General features: G+C 33.5%; 1 protein-coding gene across 1 annotated transcript; it reads right to left on the reverse strand.

Moving 5' to 3' along the window:
- Positions 1–13,147: 13,147 nt before the first annotated feature.
- LOC131072850 (3'-N-debenzoyl-2'-deoxytaxol N-benzoyltransferase-like) lies at positions 13,148–14,680 on the reverse strand. Its single transcript, XM_058009132.2, has 2 exons — positions 14,175–14,680; positions 13,148–14,047 (listed from the first exon to the last, which is right to left on the reverse strand). Exons 1-2 carry the CDS (start codon positions 14,613–14,615, stop codon positions 13,559–13,561), a joined length of 930 nt encoding a protein of 309 aa, XP_057865115.1. The 5' UTR covers positions 14,616–14,680; the 3' UTR covers positions 13,148–13,558.
- Positions 14,681–22,181: the final 7,501 nt, after the last annotated feature.

The raw sequence follows: 22,181 nt of genomic DNA on the forward strand, positions 1-22,181 counted from the left end.
CATTCTCCCCCTTTGGCATTGATGGCAACACTGAAAAACCCTATCATGTTGAGCTGAACTGGTCTATTTTGTACTTGCTCTTCTTCTCAACATCTCCTTTGTATTTCTTCTGCCAGTTATCTAGTTCTTCTTCTCAACTAGTTATTCTCCCCCTTTGACAACAATACCAAAAGTGCAAATACCTTTGTTGTCTTCATCTCTGTTGCTGCCATCTTTGTTTATCTCATCATAGCTGCTCCCCTTGAGGAGTAGCCCACTTCACATCAATCCAAAACTGAAAGATATTCAATGAATTCATCGGATTGATGCATCACCAACATCTTAGTTGATCTTGTATAGGGTACAACCCCTAATCTACATCTGAGATATTCAAAGGTTGTCTTAGGTAGAGGTTTAGTGAATATATCTGCTAATTGCTCTTTTCTAGACACATACTCCATTTTTACTTTCTTCTCCTGTACTCTTTCCCTTAGAAAGTGATACTTCAACTCAATGTGCTTTGTTCTTGCTTGTAATAGAGAATTTTTTGAAATATTAATAGCATTAGTGTTATTACAATGAATAGTCACTAGTTCAGACATGTCTTCCTTAAAACCTTCCAAAATATGTCTCATCCATATAGCTCAAGTACAATTCATTAATGCTACCACATATCCTACTCTAGTTGTATATTGTGAAATACAAGATTGTTTCTTACTTATCTAGGACACCAATATTTCTCCTAAAAAGAAAGCTCAACCGGTTTTGCTTTTTCGATCATCAACATCCCATCCCAGTTTGCATCTATGAAAACTTTTAAAGAAAAATTATCATTGTAAGGATACCACAAACCATAATTAACTATTCCTTTCAAATACTTGAATATCCTTTTTACCGGTACCATGTGTGTCTCCTTAGGATCTTTATGAAATCTTGCAACCAATCCAGCAACATGTGCAATGTCTAGTCTACTGTGAACAACATAATGCAACTTTCCAATCATAGACAATCGAAATACCAATCGGTTTACAATCTTCCACGCCAAAAAATTTCAAGACTTCTTTTACATACTTAGTCTAAGATAAATATTTCATTCTCTAGTTGTTGAATCTATAAACCAATAAAGAATTTTATCTCACCGATAAGAGACATCTCAAATTCTTTCTTCGTTTCATCTGCAAAAGACATACACATGTCATCATTTCCACCAAATATTATATCATCAACAAAAACTTCAGCAATTAACATTTTGTCTCCATCAGTCTTCAAATATATGTTACTGTCTTCATTGGTTCTCTGGAATCCTATCTTGATCAGATATCTATGCAATCTTTCAAACCATGCTCTAAGAGATTTCTTTAATCCATATAGTACCTTGTGTAGTTTGCAAACCATATTTTCATCTTCACTCAATGCAAAACCATCTAGTTGTTCTATATATACTTATTTTTCCAAGATACCATTCAGAAAAGCTGATTTAACATCTATCTAATATACCTTAAATCCTTTAAAAGTAGCAAAGGCAAGAAACATTCTAACACCTTCAAGTCTTGCCACCAGTGAAAAGGTTTTACCATAGTCTTCACCTTCTTCTTGTGCATACCCTTTGGAAAACAACCTTGCCTTGTTTCTAACAACTTCACCATCCTCATTAAGTTTGTTTCTGAATACCCATTTTGTCCCAATAACATTTTTGTCTTCCAGTCTAGGAACAAGAGACCATGTATTGTCCTTCTCAATCTAGTCAAGTTATTCATTCATTGAATTCAACCAGTCTTTATCTTTCAAATCTTCTATAACAGTCTTTAGCTCAATAGTTGAAATCAGACAGGAATTCTCTCCGATTTTTCTTCTTGTCTGCACACCAGCATTCTTGTCACCAATAATATGGTCTTCTAAATGATTTAGTCTTACATATCTTGGGATTACCATTTTTGGTGCAATGCTTTCTGCTTCATGTTCATCATCTTATTCATCACTTACTTGTTGAGATCCTATTTTTGCATTGTTATGCTCATCTTCCTTCTGCACTTCTGATTCAATATACACATTTTTCCTTATCATCAACAGGCTCAGATCTATTGGACTCATCAAGTTTGTCAGAAAATTCATCAATTTTAACATTCACACTATCAACTATTTTCTTTGTCCTTTTATTATAACATTTGAATGCTTTACTCTTGGTAAAATATCCAGGAAATATTCCTTCATCAATCTTCACATCAAACTTTCTAGTAAAATCACCTCTCTTAATAAAACATTGACTACCAAAAAATTTTAAGTAGCTTCATAAGGTGTTTTATCATTACCTTTCTTCACAAGAACACGGTTCAAATTATAAACAACAGTGCTAACTTCTTCTCTCCAAAACATATTTGAAGCATCTTCTTATATCAACATTGTTCTAGTATCTTCCACTATTGTTTTGTTTCTCCTCTCTGCAATGCCATTCTATTGTGGAGTCCTAGGTGCTGACATTTGTCTCTTTATTCCATGTTTTTCACAATACCTAGTAAACTCATCAGAAGTAAATTCTCCACCCTGGTAAGATCTTAAGCACTTCAGATTCTTGTCAGTTTCCTTTTCAACTAGGGCCTTAAAGATCTTGAATTTTCCAAATGCCTTTGATTTCTCCTTCAAGAAAGTTGCCCACATCATCCTTGAAAAATCATGAGTGAAAATCATAAAATACTTATCACCATAAAAAATTCTAGTCCTCATAGGATCGCATAGATTAGTATGCACTACATCAAGAATATTCTATGAAGAAAAAGATTTACTCTTAAAATATGTCAAAGTCATCTTACCCATCTAACAATCTTTGCATAAGACATTATCCAGTTTGACAAGTTGGGGCATACCTCTCACCATATTAGAATTACTGACCTTTATCAAATTATCAAAGTTGACATGACAAAACCTTTTGTGCCACAACCATCTATCTTCAATTTTAGCCACCACACAACTATTCACATTGGCATTCAGATGAAAAAGATTACCTCTAGTCTGTTTACTAGTAGCAATTAAATTTCTATTGCATCCCATGATCCTGCACAGTCCCTTCTTAAACTCAAGGTGATATCCTTTATCATTTAGTTATCCAACACTCAGCAAGTTATGTTTTAAACCTTCAACCCAATAAACATCATCTGCATTACTCCTACCATTCAGTGAAATAGATCCTTTACCTGTTACCATGCAAGGTGAGTTATTACCAGATCTTACAACACCACCATCAAACTATTCAAGGGATATGAATTTGTTCTTGTCACCAATCATGTGATGTGAACAACCACTATCTATTATCCACTCATCACTAGAGTCAAACTAAGATACCAAGGCCTATTCATCAGTCAGATCTCCCTTCATAGCAACAAAGACAATCTCCTCATTGTCATCATCTTTAGATTCCTCATCTGTCACACCTTCATCAACTGCAACATAGCATTGTTTCTTCCCTTTTCCTTTATATTTCCTAAACTTCTCCTTTCTATCACTATTAGGGTAATTTGCAACAATATGTCCAATCGTATTGCAAGAGAAACACTTAAGAGGTATTTTAACTTTATATTTACTAGTGCCTCTTGGAAGTATCTTAGCCACAAGAGATTCAAACTCCATCAGATGGTCTTCATCAGCATTATCTCCTCTGCTACCACCATGACTAGATCTACACTCATAACTATGACATACACCTTTCCCTTTTATCATAGGTGTACCAGTTATAGATGCTTTAAAAGCTGATTCAGATGTCTTAGAAATACTGTTATCAAAACTATTTAATTCAAATGCAGTCAGTTTACAAATAAGAGAATCAACAATGACTTTATCACTACTTATTGACCTTAACTCTTGAATAGCAAAAACTCTTATAGAATAGGCAGCTAAAAGAGTTCTTAACATCTTGCTTACAACAGTTCCATCTTCAATCTTTCCTCTAGTACTTTTAATACCACCAACAACATCTTTAATCCTTTGTCCATACTGAGCTATATTTTTACCTTCTACCATTCTCATATCATCAAATTTACCTCTAAGACTCTCTTCCGTAGCTTTTTGAACATGTTTATCACCACCATAGATTAGTTCTAATTTCTCCCAAACTTCAAATGTAGTTTCTAATCCATGTACATCAATGTATTCAATATCAAACAGTGCACTTACAATAGCTTCTAGTGCTTGATTGTTTTCCTATTGCCCCTTAAGGTGATCTGGAGTTAGAGGACCAATACGAGGTACATATTTAGTAGTAAAATGTTGCCAAAATTGAGAACCCATACCTTTGATATAAATCTTCATTCTTTCTTTCCATATTGTGTAGTTTTCCTTAATAAACTTTGGGCCCTCCTTCTTCATCATCTTTCTCCAAATCTTTTCCTCAAGCGGTTAAGCTTCTACACACATAGGACCAATTCTTTGATACCAATTGTTAATTGTGAGGATTCGGTAATTAATGAGAGGGCGGGGTGAATCAGTAATAACAATAAACTTTAAAACTTTAACAATCAACAAAAAATTATTTCAAAACAACTCATAAACAATATTGGTAATAACTACAATCATACTGCTAATCGGATTTATCAATTTGTTCTTCTAAGTGTTCATCAACATGCATGTAATAGAAAGATATCAACTTCAACACATAAGAAATCAAGCAACACATGAACACTAGGATTTTCACATGGAAACCCAAATGGGAAAAACCACGGTGGGAATTGGTACCCACAATATTTTTACACTCTTTCAGAGTGTGCCCTGTTAGGAGCCTAGCCTGATTAGGAGCTTACAATTATACCCCGTTAGGAGAAGATATTGTTAGAAGTCCCTTGGTTAAGGGATTTACCTCATCCCTGTTAGGAGCTTTACTCTGTTAGGAGTAACCTTATGAAAGGATTTAGAACCCAAGATAATGAGTCACCCGATGAAGAGATTTCTACAATTGGGCCTGTCAGGACCTACCTAGTTAAGGGATTTTGAGTCTGCTGCAACTGTTTGGGAACAACAGATGTATGATTTTAAAATAGCACTCTTTGTTTTCTTGTACATATCCTTTTCCGCTCCAATCTACTTCCCTCTTGTAGTCACACACACTAGCTCAATCACACTCTCTCTTTTAATTAGCAACACAGTAAATCATCACAGACTTACCCTAAATAGACTTTAAAACTTAGTCGGTTACACAACCCTAACCTCATACTAAGATTTGCATCATATATCATCACAGGTCTTTACAAATGATTACTCATAATCATATGGATCATTACAACAAATTACAAATCAATTAAAGCCATTGAATGATCACTGCACATCGATCTGATACATTTTCAAATGCTTAGCTCATTCTACTAAGCACTTTTCTCATTCCCAAGAAATTCACTCCTTGTATGCACCAAAAAAACATCTTATCACTTGACAGGATTCAACCACATTATCACCATCTTACAAACATAATATAATACACTGCCAAACTCAAAATCATTACCAGTTATAAGATTTGAATATTGGTTCTTAAACCCTACTAAAACCCTACAAAGAATACATCAGTCAATCACAAACATGACTTCCGATAGCCAAAACATGATGTGGTTCCAATCATAACCTCATTATAATGTTACAAACACATATTCCAAACCGCAACACCAAATTCATCATCAATATCTAGATCCAATTACTAAATCATTGTTGATAAATATAAGGATGGATGGAAGCAGTCATCCCTAGGACAATTTGGGTAACAGAGATGGGTTATGAAACAAATGACTTTATCATTGAAACATATGCTAAAGCACTTCTAGAAGCCCCTAAAGAACCTAAGCAAGAAGTATTTGGTTGTGCAGAAACTATTGAAAGCCAAATACAATCCCATAAAAGAGTGAAAAAGGTTGAGGCAGTTGTAAGAAGAGGTTCGAGGCAAGCAAAGGAAATCAAGGATAAAGTAATGAAACAAACCAGTATAACAGAGGATGAGTTAGCAACTCCACAACCTAAAACTCACCTATCACCGGTAGGCACATCTTTAGAAAATGACATGCCTGCAACTTTCAAAAGAGTTGTAAGGAAAAGAGATCCCTCACCGGCAACCACACCCTCACCTAGGAGGACGAGACAAAAACAACAAGCAGTGAGATCTCCGGTAAGAAAGGCTACACCAAAGAAGAAACTGACACCCAAGAAGATGAAGAGGACAAATAAGGACTTGGCCCCTCTTGACATACTGTTGAATGAAATTATAGAGGAAGGGAAATTGAAGAATATAGAGAAATTATATAACACTCTGACAGCTGATGAAAAAGAACAAGTAGAAAATAGTGTTATATTGCATATGGACATGTATAAGAGATTTTTGATGGAAGTTGTAGATGAAGCACTAGATGAACTATTCAAAAGGCTAGAAGAAAGGAGACAAGCAGTAATAGAACTTGACAAGAAAATAAAGATAGAAAAGCTCTTTGTTGTATACCCAATGAATTCACCCAAAGAAATTGATGAGTTAATTGCTGAAGCCAACTGGTTAGTATTTTCTACTGCACACCGGCACATTGCTAAATAATGGTTGGAAGAGTTAATGAGGTGACTGAGGAGACAGAAAATGCATGGGACATTTTCCTAGTGGAAAAAGAAAAACAAGAAGAATACATGAGCCACAAACCTATAAAGGTATATTAGAAAGAAAGAGACAAGGGAAAAGGAAAGGTTGGTGGACCTTCGAGTATTAAGGTTAAAGACAACTTACCCCCAGCTCCTTTGATTACTCCACTGGTAACAACAACATCTATAGAAGATCAATCGATAGTTGAAAGTATGGATGTAGAGGATGTCAATCCTAATCCTGAAGTCTTATATACAGTGGATGTTGATACTCAAAAGATCAACATTGTGGTAGACAAAGATACAGCTGATAAGACTGAAATGGCTAGTGAGCCACCGGTAGATGAGCAAACTAAAAACACACAAGAGAAACTGGTATATGTCAAAGACCAATAGGTAGAAGCTCAGACTGAGACAATGCAACAAACAAAGAAACAAATAGAGCAAAAGGCTTCGGAACAAGAAGAACAATAGGTATAGGAACAAGTTCATGAGGAAACAGTGCAACCGGCAACTGGAGAAGTAGAAAAACCATTGCTTAAGGAAATGCAAACACAAATAGACCTACCAGAGGTCAATACAAGCTTGGTTACTTCCACCGACGGTACTCAAAATGTAGGTTCCTCATCATCAGGCTACAAAACAACTAATATGACTGAAGTACTCTTAGATTCAATTAAAAGGATAATAGATTGTAGCTCACAAGCTTATAAGGAAATAGATGACACCATACTAGTTTAGAAGGTAATTGCTCCTAACTATAATATAGACAATAAAGATTCTTTAGGACAACTTGATACCTTGTGTAAATATATCATAGAAAACATTGAGAAAATAAAGGAAGAGGCATTGAAGGATAAATTGGAAATTGAAAAACAAAGATTCTTTGATGAGCAAATAAAGAAGTGTACCAAGGATTTTGACACACTTCTACCAGAACTGTGTAACTTATTGAAAGAGTACAAAACTCTGTACAAAGACACCTATAAGACAAACTTTTTGACTGTAGACATAGATAAGAAAATAAGCAAGGTACATGATGAAATCAATAAACTTGCTGATAATTTTGTTAACTCACCTGATACATTATCAGTTTTTGAGCAAAAGATAACAAATTTTGAGGAAGAATTACTTAAATTAGAAAGAGAAAAGGAGAGAATAGTGAATAAGGCAAAGCATCTGAGATTAAAACTAAGTCCAAGATCGGACTATCTAGCATCATTGCAGAAGGAAATATCTGAGGCACTGATACAGGGACAAAAACATTGACAGAGCATTTACAGCATCTCACCAGTACAATTAAAAGAATAGAGACAACAATAAAAGACAGTAAAAAGTTTATGGAGAGTATAAAATTGATTTTGGCGGATCTATTTCAAATTGTAACTACCCAGTTACAAGGTTGAAACTACAAACTCTACTGACATCTTGACAAACTTTGTCATTGATGCCAAAGGGGGAGTAGTGGTATGAGAAAATTCAAATATCACAGGAATCATATGCTCAGGGGGAGCACACATTTTTGGTAACATTTTTAGACTTCACATTTTTGGATACACTTTTGAAATTTCTCATGAGTGTTGCCATCAATGCCAAAGGGGAAAATTGTTGGCATATGCACACTCCAATGAGACATTGTATGTGATTGAAGGTTTTGTCATTGATGGCAACCTTACAATCCTATGACACTGGCAAGGCATTACACTGGCATCAACAAAACACACTCTACACTAGCACTTAGAACACCGGCACCGACATAGAGAAAGGAAGCATACCAGCATAGAGGCCAACAGGATTTTTGTTATATTATATTTTGTTTATTATTTGAAAAATGTTGTAAGCCGAATTGATGTCATTGTAAAATGACTCTTATATATAAAAGAGATCATTGTAGACATTTTGTATGGTATGTAAGCGAAGAAGTAAGGAGAAAAAGATTAGGCAGACCTATTATGTGAAATATAGGTTAAGGGGTATATGTAAAGAACAGAGCAGAAACCGGTATGGAGTATGGCATTGAAGATACTATTGTAAAGCAGTACAAGTTATTGGATTTGTATAATCCACATTGTAAGTCAGTGAGACTTCCCATTTGAGCAATGAGCTCTAGGCACTTGGCCTTCTTGCATGTGCAGGCCCCTATTGTAAGTAATATTCTTTTATTGGCCAGTAAGTGAATATTGTGGGTCACAAATCCCACCGAGGTTTTTCCCACACTGGGTTTCCTCATTAAATCATTGTGTTATGGTGTGATTTTCATGTGATTTCTTTCATTTCTGTTTATTGCATTGTTTCTTGCATATCGGTACACTGTTACAATATGTTCTACATGTTTTAAGTTGAGAAATTTTAATTACCAGTTAGATATTGATTCACCCCCCCCTCTCAGTATCTCTGAGTTTCCTAACAATCATAACACAGTTTCATATTTACCAGTTAAAGTCCTATTTTCCAATTAACTATCAAATCCATTCCATAGATTTTTGGTCAACCATAGACGACTTAGATAACATTAAAGAACAATTTAACCATAGTTGCCATCAATGACAACACAAATTGATCATTAAGTCATCAAACAATATCTCAACTATATTATCACCAATAGTCCTTATACTAGTTCATCAATATCATCAACAGTTGTGCCAATATGCCAACAATTCTAATATAATTTTAATAAAAGAAAAAAAGGAACTTTGTAAGATAGAAAAAGATTATATAAAAAATCATTCTAATATAAGTAGTATTTGAGGTTGAGAAAAAATTAAATTTAAATACGGCTGATAATATGAAGAGGGAAAAGAGATTTACAAAAACAATTATTGTAAATTTCATTTTGAATTTTCTATAATTTAATTTAAAATTAATATATTTAGCCATTACATTAATATTTTAAATAATTTGTAATACATTGGTTGGCAATGGCTTCTACTTCCATTTCAAATAATTGAAATTTTTGTAGCAACATCCACACTATTATCTTAAATCCATCAACCTTTTTCTTAGGAGGATGGACAAAGATAAAAGCATTTGATATGTTGATTTCATTCTCATTCCAATGCATAGGGCATACATTCATTGGACTTCCTGACCCAAAGTCGACTTCATTAAATCCCAACCACCTCGAATCACTCAATATTATATTGCTCTTGGTCAATAAAAATACCGGATGGAAATTGGTCCATATCAATTGTTGATATAAGATACTTGTTATTTAGTGACATCTTTGTTTTCTTTATAATATTCACTATATATGAAAGTGGTTGGTTCATGATATCATTGATAGTATCTTCTACAAATGCTATAACAAAACCATAGTATCCATTTGGTAGTAAGGGATTAAATGATCCCCTCACATCTATTACAAAGATATTTTTTGTACTTTGAGTAAGTGGAATTTCAAGTTCTTTGGTCCTTGCTCGCCAAATCAAAGTTGTAACAATTTAAAATGTAGTGCAATTGTTCATACAATGTTACATCATTCTTTGTTTCATATAATTTATAGTCTCAGAGTTTGAAATAAGAGACATTTGAATTGATTCTTCATATGTTGGAGGTTCTCATGAGTGAGATGTACTCTCTATTTTTTCTTCAATCAATTTTAAGTCTTGAGCCAATAGATTTCTCAGTTTAAGAAGCTCCCTATCCCATATTGGTTCAATAGAGGGATTAGTATGCCCCCTAGCCATCTCTCCAAGATCTATGAGAAATTTCCCTACCCCTCGTCCATCACATAGAATATGGTGGAAAGTTAGTTCTACAACAAAGCCTCCACATATGAAATGATTTACCTACAGTAAAATTGGTTAGTGAAAAAAAGGAATTATATTAATAAAGATGAATAAACTAATATTATGTAGAATTTTATGAAAATAAATAAAATAAAGATAAATCATTTTATTTTATTATAAAGAAATGTTTTTACCTAGAGAACCATGGGATGCACGTCCTCCATAGCTGTATCAAAAGGGAACCTAAAAACCAACTGCTTAATTGATGGCCTCAACTGCTCCAAATCTCCAAGGATCGACAGGCTCTTATCTACTAGGGTTTCCACAAAAAGAACACCTTCTCCTATGCACTGCGCTTGAAACTTCCCATCTTCTTTCTTTGTCAATCTCCCAACCAGAGGATAATAATACACCAATACCTTTGATAGAGCTTCTAAGATATTTTTTGCAGGATCTGACAAAACATTTGCACAACCCTCATACCTTTCATAGAGCTTTAGTAATTCAAATGGATATTAAAAATGATATTCATATAGAAAATAAAATAATTTTTAAGTAAAATTTAAAGAATCAATTTTTTTAATTAACTTTTTGAAAAATTGTATGTGACTTAAGATTTATTATATTACCTTTGAAAAATAATTTTTAAACTAAAACAACTCTTAAAAATTAAAATAAATGATATTTTTTATATTTTGTGTTTTTCTTATTTATCTATGGATTTGTTTGTGTGTCTATGTGCCAATGTATATATGTAATATTTTGGATATATATTAAAAAATGATTTTCATAAAAAATATAATTATAAGTACTTTTTGTCTATATAGCACAATATTTTTAGATATATATGATTATGACAACTATTCAATTTTATAAATATATATAAGCAAATAAAATGTCTATTAAAAAGTATTTAGCTTCTCATGTAAATTATGTAAATGATTACTGATGATGATGGCGGTACTTATATGGGTCGTTAAAAAATTATCTCACATACTCTTCAATGATCAAATAATCAATAGTAATTATAACGCAACTCTGCATGGGGTAATCCACAAACTCAAAACCAATGGGGTTAATAATTTTCTTAATTTTATTGCTCAAATTCTACTTGTGACTATTGAATTTAGTGGATGCTCTATTTAAAGCAATTTTATATTCAAAAAGTGGTAAATAATAATCTTTAGTGGTCAAATTTTTTTTTTTGACAATTGAATTCAATGGACGCTCCATTTAAACATCATATTCTTTAATGGTTAAATAATCAATATCAATTTTCTAGGTTACTCAACAATATTGAAATGTTATGCAATACCCAATTCAAAGAATCAGGTTACCCTCAACCCTATCTTCATAAATATACAAAACTAAGAAAATTTTGTAAATAAAATAATAATTTGACTATTAGCATATACCAATTATCACAGAGTTGTAGATATCTTCAATTTCAAAACTTGCAAAACAATAACGGGTAGGTAATCAACATCTTTCATTTGTATAACATGTAATTTCTCCCCATAAGAACAAGATTGAGTATAGAAAATGAACTGATGGATCCAAAACTACCCATTTCTTGAAGTATTTTGGTTTGTGCTACTTCCTCTCCCTAATTTTGTCTAAGTATTTTAAAGAGACCAAGGGTCATAACTAAACTATAGTTCATTCAACCCCTTGGCTACCTTGGTAAATGGAACTTGATAAAAGTAGTGAATAAATTGTATATTTGACATCATATATGTGGAATGAAGAGTGATGACAACAATCTCCCTATAGTTGAATCAAACACTAACTTCAATAATTTTAGAAGGCTTGATATTTGAAAGATAGGCGTTACTTTTATAATTTTCACATGGACTTTCTAGGTCCATTTGTTTGTTATAAATTGCCTATACTACTAAAATTCCTCTTTTATAAAGCATGCATTGGACATCGTTTTTTACAAATGAAAAGAATGTCTTGTAAAAAACATCTATTGGTAAAATTGACCTAAAATCATGAATTACTAAATACATTTATGACCTAAATAGGGACTTAACCATATCCTTATATCCTCACCTATCAGCTAGATACTTTGAGCCATCTCCTCTTATTGAATTGGCATATATTTGTTTTTTTAGGTATCTTATATTTGATTGGTGAAGAAATTAAATTGTGCAAAGTAAAGAGAGGTTTATTAGTCATAGCTATTATATTGTATAACCTAGAGAGAGATATTCAACACTATAAAGTTGAAATTAATATCTTGTGAATTCATTTTTATATAAATAAAGCTTGAAACAATAAGAATGCACAATCGAAAACTTCTAAAAAATGATTGAAAAGAACACTTAAAAGTTTGACCATAATATTATTCAAAATAGAAGAATAAAATATAGAATAGAAAAGTATTTACTTTCATATGGGGGATGTGAATGTAAACTCAAATAAAATCAAAAGCAATAGATGCACTTTCTTGTTCTAAGCATGGTCTTCAAACCTATGAAAAGGAGCTTCTTTCCTCAAAAAATGTGTTTTCATGCATTATGAGGTTATATTTATGTTGTTTATCTATTAAATTTTACAAATATTTATTTTGATAGGAATAATAAAATTGCTATTGACTATTTAACTGTTGAAGAGTATAGTTTTGAAATACAAAAAAATTAAGATAGAAGAAGATATAAACAATCATTCTAATATAAGTAGCATTTGAGATTGAGAAAAAATTAAATTAAAATATGACTGATAATATGAAGGGTGAAAAGAGATTTACAAAAAAGCTTATTGCAAATTTGGTTTTGAATTTTCTATAATTTATTTAAAAATTAAAATATTTAACTATTACATTGATTTTTGAAATCATTTGTAATACATTGGTGGATAGTGGCTTCTACTTCCATTTCAAATAATTGAAATTTTTGTAGGGGCATCCATGCTATTATCTTAAATCCATCAACCTTTTCCTTTGGAGGATGGACAAAGATAAAAAAATTTGACACGTTGATTCCATTCTCATTCCAGTGCATAGGGAATACATTCATTGAACTTCTTGACCCAAAGTCGACTTTGTTATATCCCAACCACCTCCAATCACTCAACATTATATTAGCTTGGTCACTAATAATACTAGATGGAAATTGGTCCATATCAATTGTTGATCTAAGATACTTGTTATTTAGTGACATCTTTGTTTTCTTTATAATGTTCACTATATATGAAAGTGGTTGGTTCATGACATCATTGATAGTAGCTTCTGCACATGCCATAACAAAAGAATTTCCATACTATCCATTTGGTAGTGGGGGACTAAATGATCCCCTCACATCTACTGCAAAGATATTTTTTGTACTTTGAGTAACTAGAATTTCAAGTGCTTTGGTCATTGCTCGCCTGGTCATTGCTCGCCAAATCAAAGCTGCAACAATTTCAAATGTAGTACAATTGTCCATACATTCTTGAATCATTCTTTGTTTCATATATTTAATAGTCTCAGAGTGTAAAATAAGAGACATTTGAATTGATTCTTCATATAATGGAGGTTCCCATGAGTGAGATGTACTCTCTATTTTTTCTTCAAGCAATTTTAAGTCTTGAGTCAATAGATTTCTCAGTTTAAGAAGCTCCCTATCCCATATTGGTTCAATAGAGGGCTTAACATACCTCCTAGCCATCTCTCCAAGATCTATGAGAAATTTCCCTACCCCTCGTCCATCACATAAAATATGGTAGAAAGTCACTCCTACAACAAAGCCTTCACATGTGAAACGATTTACCTACAGTAAAATTGGTTAGTGAAAAGAAAGAGAATTATATTAATAAAGATGAATAAACGAAACATTATGTAAAATTTATGAAAATAAAGATAAATCATTTTATTTTATTCTAAAGCAATGTTTTTACCTGGAGAACCATGGGATGTACGTCCTCCATAGCTGTGTCGAAAGGGAACCTAAAAACCAGCTGCTTAAATGATGGCCTCAGCTGCTCCAAATCTCCAAGGATCGACAGGCTCTTATCTACCAGGGTTTTCACAAAAAGAACACCTTCTCCTGTGCACTCCACTTGAAACTTCCCATCTTCTTTCTTTCTCAATCTCCCAGCCAGAGGATAATAATACACCAATACCTTTGATAGTGCATCTCGGATTGTTTTTGCAGGATCTGGCAAAACATTTCCACAGCCCTCATACACAAGCAACATATTAACGGCCACTCTCGCAGCTGGCTGGTTATCAAGGTTGGAGAGATATAGAGTGGATCTGGGCGGATCTGGCAGGCATGGTTGCACAAGGCAACTCTCCAAAATTTCCACATTAAACTCTGCTAAGCCTTCCTTCTCCATTCTAATGGAATCCTCCTCTCTTTACTTGCCTAAAAGGATTCAGCAAGCAAATGGTGATGGTTGAAACAAAGATTGCTGTGTAGTGTATATGGAGTCCATATATGACGTGTATATGGAGTCCAGACATGGAAAGAGTGTTAGATGTTGACTAGTGGGCTTCCATACTTGTAGTGGCGGGTCTCACACTATAAAGTTTTTCTGATTTTATCTGGTTACGTTCTCTTTGCACCACTCATATAGATTTTATTTGGTTGTGTTCTCTTTGCACCACTCGTATTTCCTCAAAGGCTTAAGTGGGTGTAATTATATCCTGATAAACATTCTCAAAAAGATGAAGTGTGCACCGTGCAGTGGCGACAGAACTCATTCAAAAGCTGCGATAGATAAGACTTGTCTGAAATGCAACATCATGTGGAATGAATTGGGACCATAGCTATCAGTTTTGAATTGACACGCACAAACAAATAAAGCTCAATCTCACCACTTTACTCTTATTCAATAATGGCAGGAAGCCAACAATGCTCCATCTGCCCTTCTCGAATTGTCACTATACAAAATGTGAAAAGTTTCAGAAAACTATTCGGCTAGCTTTCTCAGGCTACTGTTGTTCCATGGAACGTGCAGATTCATTCCATAGGCTATTTTAGATTACGAAATTTCCAAACGTGTAAGGACACACTTTAACGAAGCCCTTTGTAAAATACCATGTTCACTTCATCTCTATCTGTCTTCAGGCCTCTCACCTTCGATAAAGCGTCTACATTAGTTTCCTAGCTTCGCTTGCATAAATTACACTGTAGAACTATCTTGTGGATTTGGGTATCTACTTATAAAAAAATTTAGCACTTCTGCAGCCTTATATTTTCTTTATGGAGGAATTTTTATCGTTGTTAAAGGATTTTAGTTATTCGATATGGGAGCATATTCTTTTAGATTGAATTGTTTTCAGTTGAAAGCTATGGATTGAGTGGTATTCATTCTATTTGAGGGCCATGGATTAAAGGGTATCTATTTTGCCGAAATCATCATTTTGGGCACAATCTCGACTATGTCCCTTATGATGTTGGGGCATTGCACTTAGCAAGACTTGATCCTTGGTTGGCTCACTAAAAACCATTCAACTTCATCAATAGATCAAGGGTGCATTAATACCTCTTTTTATTTCAAAAGATGATAGCTTATTGAAAAATATGATTATGATGAGAGACTACAGATCTTGCCTTCCACCAGCATCAAGTTTTTTGCAACAATATCTTTCCTAGCTTAATATATATGTGTTGTCTAGTGGAGAGGGCTCCATAGTAGTGCACCCTATATTAGTAGATTATATGGAAATATATGTACAATGTTGGTTATAGAGATTTATATTGTCAAGAAATTAATGGTGTTGACAATATAAGTCTTTTGTTTCACCATCATTATGCCTCATCAAATATATGCCATTGCCATGCTTTTTTTGAGGTGTCATAATATATAAAAAAATTATGCACAAAGTCATGTTTTGTTGGCATGCTAATGTGACATTACATTATTTATTACCTTTTGGATCTAATGGGTACATTTTAAATACTTATTTGTTAGTATTGGGTGTTCAATTATTAAGTCCTCTCTTATAATTAAAAGTACTGTGGTATGTAAAATATTGAAAGTTAAATGTACAAGTACTATCACAACTAAAATTATCCGTCCAATTATTAAGTCTACCATCGATTCCTTGTCAATTACTTGGCTTTTAAACTCCTCCATTCAATTTAAGAATTTGTAATTCTATTTATTGTCATTAAACACCTATTAGTTGTGGATATTGTCTAGTACACTAGGTCCTGCCAATAAGTCAATTCTGACTTGGCTTTGAGAAGAAACTAAATTGAAAAAAAAAGTTAGAGGCCTCAACATTTATAACATCTGATGTTTCATTTCTTGACATGTTAACCAATTCAATGCCATATGCATCCAACAATTTACTTGTGTCTCAAACACCATTCTTATATATTTTCAAAGTATCATCCTTTGCTACATAAATATTTGTTACCAATTATATGATGAGCTCTAAATATCCTAGGATATTACTAGAGTTTATTTTATGTTTGTGGTAAATGTTCATGTCAAGTGTTAGTTCATCATATTTTGTTGGAAATATGAGTTATGTTGTTATTGATGTCAAACTTGTTGGTTTGAATGTGGTATTGTCTGGATAGTCTTGTGTTGTGCAAACTACTAGTAGTGACAATTGGTGACATATGTTGTGCTTACATGCAGAGTCTCTAGAAGATCGATGTAGCAAAAGTTTCAATATGTAGGAATGAGTATTTAATGCTCTAGTGAAAGAATGTTTTGTTAAGGAGATTGTGAATACTATGGTGTGTGAACTTGGATATAATGTTCATGTTTTATGAATGGTGTATTATCAATTTTCCAGGTCCTCTGGTTGCTCAAATGATGAGATTAGTTGTTGTTGTTCTTTGACAGTGAGAGTGCTTGTCAAACTAGTTTTTAATTTGATCAGTGGCTTTTGGATGTGCAATTTCAAGTGTTGTGGTTTGGAGGACATGCTTATTTGGTTTGTGTAGTATTCCGGTTTCAATCTCTAGTGTTGTTTTTGTTCTATAAGTGAGTTATGATGGTTTGTGCTTGGCATGGTCAGTTGTTTTGGGTCTTAGTGTGACCGGATGGATCATCTTGTTTGGATCATTCTTTTTGGGTTCGGATATGCATTGGAGATCGAGTTAGAATATTATTTTTGATGCACCTTGATTTGATCTTGGTGAGACATCGTTCTCGGTATTGGTATCAGTTGGTTTTGGCTATGAATGGAATCAGGTTGCGGGTGATTTCTGTGACTTGCGGATTGATGTTGCTTTGAGCCTTGTTTGATGTTCCCCGAAGGATTGCGTGATTGGAAGTTGTTCTTGGTGACTTGGGCCAAAGTATCATTGTATATACATTTCATCATGAACTGGTTGGTCTTTGGCCGACTTGATTGAGTTGTTAATGCTTGCGGATGGTATAAAGGGAAAGTTTAGAGATTCATTTCAGGATAGAAGACAAAGGACAAAGATTGAAGAAATGAGAGATCGCGTGAAGATGTAATTTCTGGAAAGATTCTGGTCTAAGGGGACTGAAGTCTGGATCAGTGCAAACTATTGTCAGATACCTATTTGTTGAGCACAAGATTTGCAGATCTTAGATTTGTATGTTGACGAAATGTTTTGTAAACCTGAGTTGCGGTCCAACATGTGTAACCGCTAAAGGCTTATGTCATTCGTTCACTGATTGTAATGATGGATTTATTCATTATCGATTATATCATGTGTTGCTTCTACTAGTTAGGGTTGCTTACCAGTTAGACCTTATGTTCTATTATTGGTTGTCAGTATCTTGCATTGTGTTTTGTGTTAAGCCGATATCTTTCATCGAGTTTTGTGTTATGAGCTGCAATGCGGGGATGTCCTTCATTGGATCTCCCTACCTTGACTACACCAAGTGGAATCAAAGAATCAAGTAACTAGATTGTGCATAGAAGATAGATTTCACAATTCAAGGTCCCGGTTGTGACCTATTATGTATGTTATACCATGCTTGTGAGCTGGTATGTTGTAACCCAATTGTTACCAGTTGGATGTAATCAATTTTCTTGCAATAAAAGAATCTATTCTGCATTGCCTCCATCATATCTTTGTGTTTATGTTGTGTTTACTCTTGTTGACTGGTCCAGATTGATCAATTTGAGGTCCCTCCTCACCAATGACTACTTTAGTTTTGGGTCTCACCATGGTGTGTGGAAATCTGCATTAGGTAATTTACATTGGAAGATTCTTTTAGGCTGACTGATTGTCGAGTTTTCTTATTTATGTACATGTTTCATTTGGAACTGACTTTGGAAGATCTGTTAGGGTATGTGATTCTTTGGAATGAACTTAGAAGGATGTTTGATGTTGTTTTTGGGTCCCCTCTTTCTCTTGGAGTGGATTGTATTGGATATTATTGGTTTGAATGACCTAGATTATGAAATTTTATATACTCTATATTGGGTCAACCTAGTTGAGAGTTTTAATGAATTTATTTGTATATAAGGATGAGTAAATGTACGTGTTGATGTGTTAAAAAGAGTGGGATTTGTTTGAAATGATGTGATGTGGATGTGAATCATATGCAAATAGATTGGATGTAAAAGGTGTGCAAAAGTTAGTTGAGAAGAGATTTTGACAGTGCTCGGTAACAAAGTTTGAAATTAAATGTATTTGCTTGGATATTGGACACCTAACATAGGTTCAAGGTCAATTTCATGTTTAGGATATCTTAGTAATTTTCAATTCAGCTATTCCTAATGAAAGATAGTGTGTCTCTCTTAGAAGTTCTCTGCAGCTTTCCCCGAAGCATTGAGTTTTAGTTGTACAAGTCCATTATATTTTTCCCTAAGATTTTGTGCCTTAGCTAGCAAGTCAAGAGTAATGATCTCCTTGGACTATGGCCTAATGATTGTAATAATCTATATCTGTATTGTGAGTGTGATTCTCATTGTAGGTTTTAGACTCTCCTTGGGGTTTTCAAGTAAATCTGGTGTTCATGAGTTGATTGTGTTTTGTTATTTGATAATTTTATTAAAATAATATATTAGCTATGGTTTGAAGTTTAATAGATCAAAAATAAAGTTGTGTTAGAGATCTAGACTAATTCACCCCCTATTAGTCTTGTTGTTTGTTCAACAATTGGTATTAGAGCCATGTCCCTTCTTGAGAAGCTTAACCACTTGAGAGAGATCCAGAATGGGGCAGGATTTGAATTTCAAATCACCAAAGTTTGAAGGTTCAAATTACTTTAATTGGAAAGAGAGAATTGAATTTCACTTGGAGACTCTATTGAAGGGAATATGGGAAATTATAAAGACTAGTTATATTGCTCCACATAATAGTCCTCCATGGACAAATTATTTTGAGAATAATACAAAGGCTAGGGTTTCTTTTGTCAAATTCCTAAGTGATGAAGTGCTTGGCAAGGTTGTGGGATTGAATATTGATAAAGAAATTTGGGACAAGCTGAGAAGTGTATATGAAGTTTATATGAAGACAAAGAAAACTGAATTGACAAATCTAAAGCACAAATTTGAGAACCTATGGATGTCTGATGAAGAGATCATCGAAGGCTACATACATAGGGTAAATGAAGTTATAAATTTGATCAAAGGCTCTGGTGGAAAAATAGAAGAAAGCAATGTTGTGAGAAAAGTGTTGTTGACACTTCCTAGACCCTATAAGCCCAAGAGGTTTTCTCTTGAAGAGAGTCATGATCTGGATAAGTACAGACTGGACCAACTTCTTGGTTCACTATTTTTTTTTGAGATTGTTGAAATGGATGATATCAAAAAGAAAAGGAGAGAAGCGACATTCTATATTTCAAAGAATCTTGAAGATGAATCAAAACCAAGTGAAGAGTTTTATGAGTTTGAAAAAAACTTTGTAAGAAGAATGAAAAGAGGAACCATAATGTACAAAGGTAAGTAACCTCTAAAATGATTTAATTGTGATAGAATTTCTCATTATACTTCTATATGTATGTATAAGGAAGATTACAAAAGATCTAATGATGATGAAAGGAAGGACAAATAGAAAGTAGTGACAAAAATAAGAAGACAAATGACTAAGATAAAGTAAAAAGAGGATTTTGTTCAATGGAGACACACTTATCTAAAGATAAATATGGTGATGATTCAAATGACTAATTCTTGTTCTTGTCTATAAAGGAGAAGGATAAAGGAAGGTTTAGAAGACCAAAAAATATGAAGAACAATGAAAACCTTGTAATAGGAAAAGTTGCTTTGCATACTAAAGTGGAACCAATGGCTTGGAGTATTCGAGTTTGGATGCTCAAATCACATGGCATGAGATAAAGGGAAGTTCATTAACCTTGAAAATATGATGGAGGATTGGTGAAATTTGTAGGAGAGGAAGTTGCACCTATTTGTGTAAAAAGAAGCATTATAATTGATGGTAAGCATAAGACTGAAGATGTTTACTATGTCAAAGGTTTGAGACATAATTTATTCAGTGTAAGTCAAAAGTGAAATAAAGGTTGTGAGGTCATATTTAAAGATTCAGGATGTGTGATCAGAAAAGTTCAAGTTCTATAAGATTGGTTGCATAATGTGTTATAACAAATGGAAATGTTTACCTGAAGCAATTTAGTTAATTTTCTTAATTATTTAATCTTTCTTAAAGCAATTTTACTTGAAGCACCGTGGGATGAATGTCCTCAATAGCTATATTGGAAGGAAACCTAAAAAGCAGCTTCTTAAGTGATGGCTCGAGCTTGTCCAAATCTCCAAGGACTGACAAGGTCTCTTATCTACCATGGCTTCCACAAATGGAACACCTTCTCCTGTGCACTCCACTTGAAGTGTCCCATCTTAACTTGTAATTTCATAGTGCATTTTATTTTAAATGAATATTTATAAGAGATAGTATTAAGTACTAATGTTTATATACATGATCTATTTAAAATTTGATGTCTAAGGAGGAGATATCACAAGTATAGGATGCCACCCTCTTGGTTATTTCATTTGGCCTTCATGGCTATGCGATATATATTTTTGAACTTAGTCGTTTACATTTTTTATTGTATACATGATTGTCATTTAAATTGCCATTAATATTTGTTACCCCTCATTTTGGCTAAGTTGAAATAACCCTTTAATTCAATAAGCATCTTATTCGTCCCATGCATTAAGTCCTTTAAATCCTAATTTACCCAATCGGCTGATCAACCTTTTTCCAAGCATCATCTCGGTTATGTCGAAAGGGGTCCCACCTTATTTTATTGGATTATAGCTATGTAATGGAAGCTTAACTTACTATATTTTGTTATCATTAATTCTTGTTCAACCCAATCCTCAATAGTGTTGTGTCAGTGGGCCCCTCACGAGACATATCAACCGATTGCACTTTAGGGATTTTTCAGCACACACTTCTCTTATTCTATAGTTCTTAAAGAGAGTGATATCTCGATACTCTGATGGTAGTAAGTATCATGACTAGCAACTACATGGTGATATCAACATGGTATCAACTTGTAACATGCATTAGGTGGAGCATTAATTAAAAAGTCTCTTTTCAAATATCAAGGTAGTACGACACTTGTCAAAATGCATGAATTAATTAATCTTTGCATGCATAGGTATGTCACCTTTGTTCTTGTCATTTACATTCAAAATGTCTAGAGAATACGAAGGAGTGTTAAAGCGAAAGCATAGAATCAGGTTTGAGGAGAAAAGTTTTCCTTGTTCGAATTTTTTAAATTTTTAGTTTTCTTGTTGTTAGGATAGAGAAAGTTTGTTAATTCAACATTCATGAATATTTGTTCTTCTCATAGTTCTCCTATGTTAAATCATCCCAATTCTAGTTTTCATCCATTGTTAGAAACCCTAGCATTTGTTTTCCTAGTTTCTATGATTCCCAAAAGAACTTAGCCAATTGAAAACAAGATGGGCTTCATTAAAGACACATTAATAGGGCCATTCACACTGCATGATATTCACAAGAGGTTGCACAACACAAAAAGATCCCCCATTGC

This window comes from Cryptomeria japonica, chromosome 6 (assembly GCF_030272615.1).
Source record: "Cryptomeria japonica chromosome 6, Sugi_1.0, whole genome shotgun sequence".
Lineage (NCBI taxonomy): Eukaryota > Viridiplantae > Streptophyta > Pinopsida > Cupressales > Cupressaceae > Cryptomeria > Cryptomeria japonica.

Coding starts and splice junctions, on each gene's coding strand:
- LOC131072850 (XM_058009132.2), bottom strand. CDS start 14,615: ATGGAGAAGGAAGGCTTAGCAGAGTTTAATGTGGAAATTTTGGAGAGT. Junction 14,048..14,174: donor TACATCCCATGGTTCTCCAG/GTAAAAACATTG, acceptor ATTTTACTGTAG/GTAAATCGTTTCACATGTGA.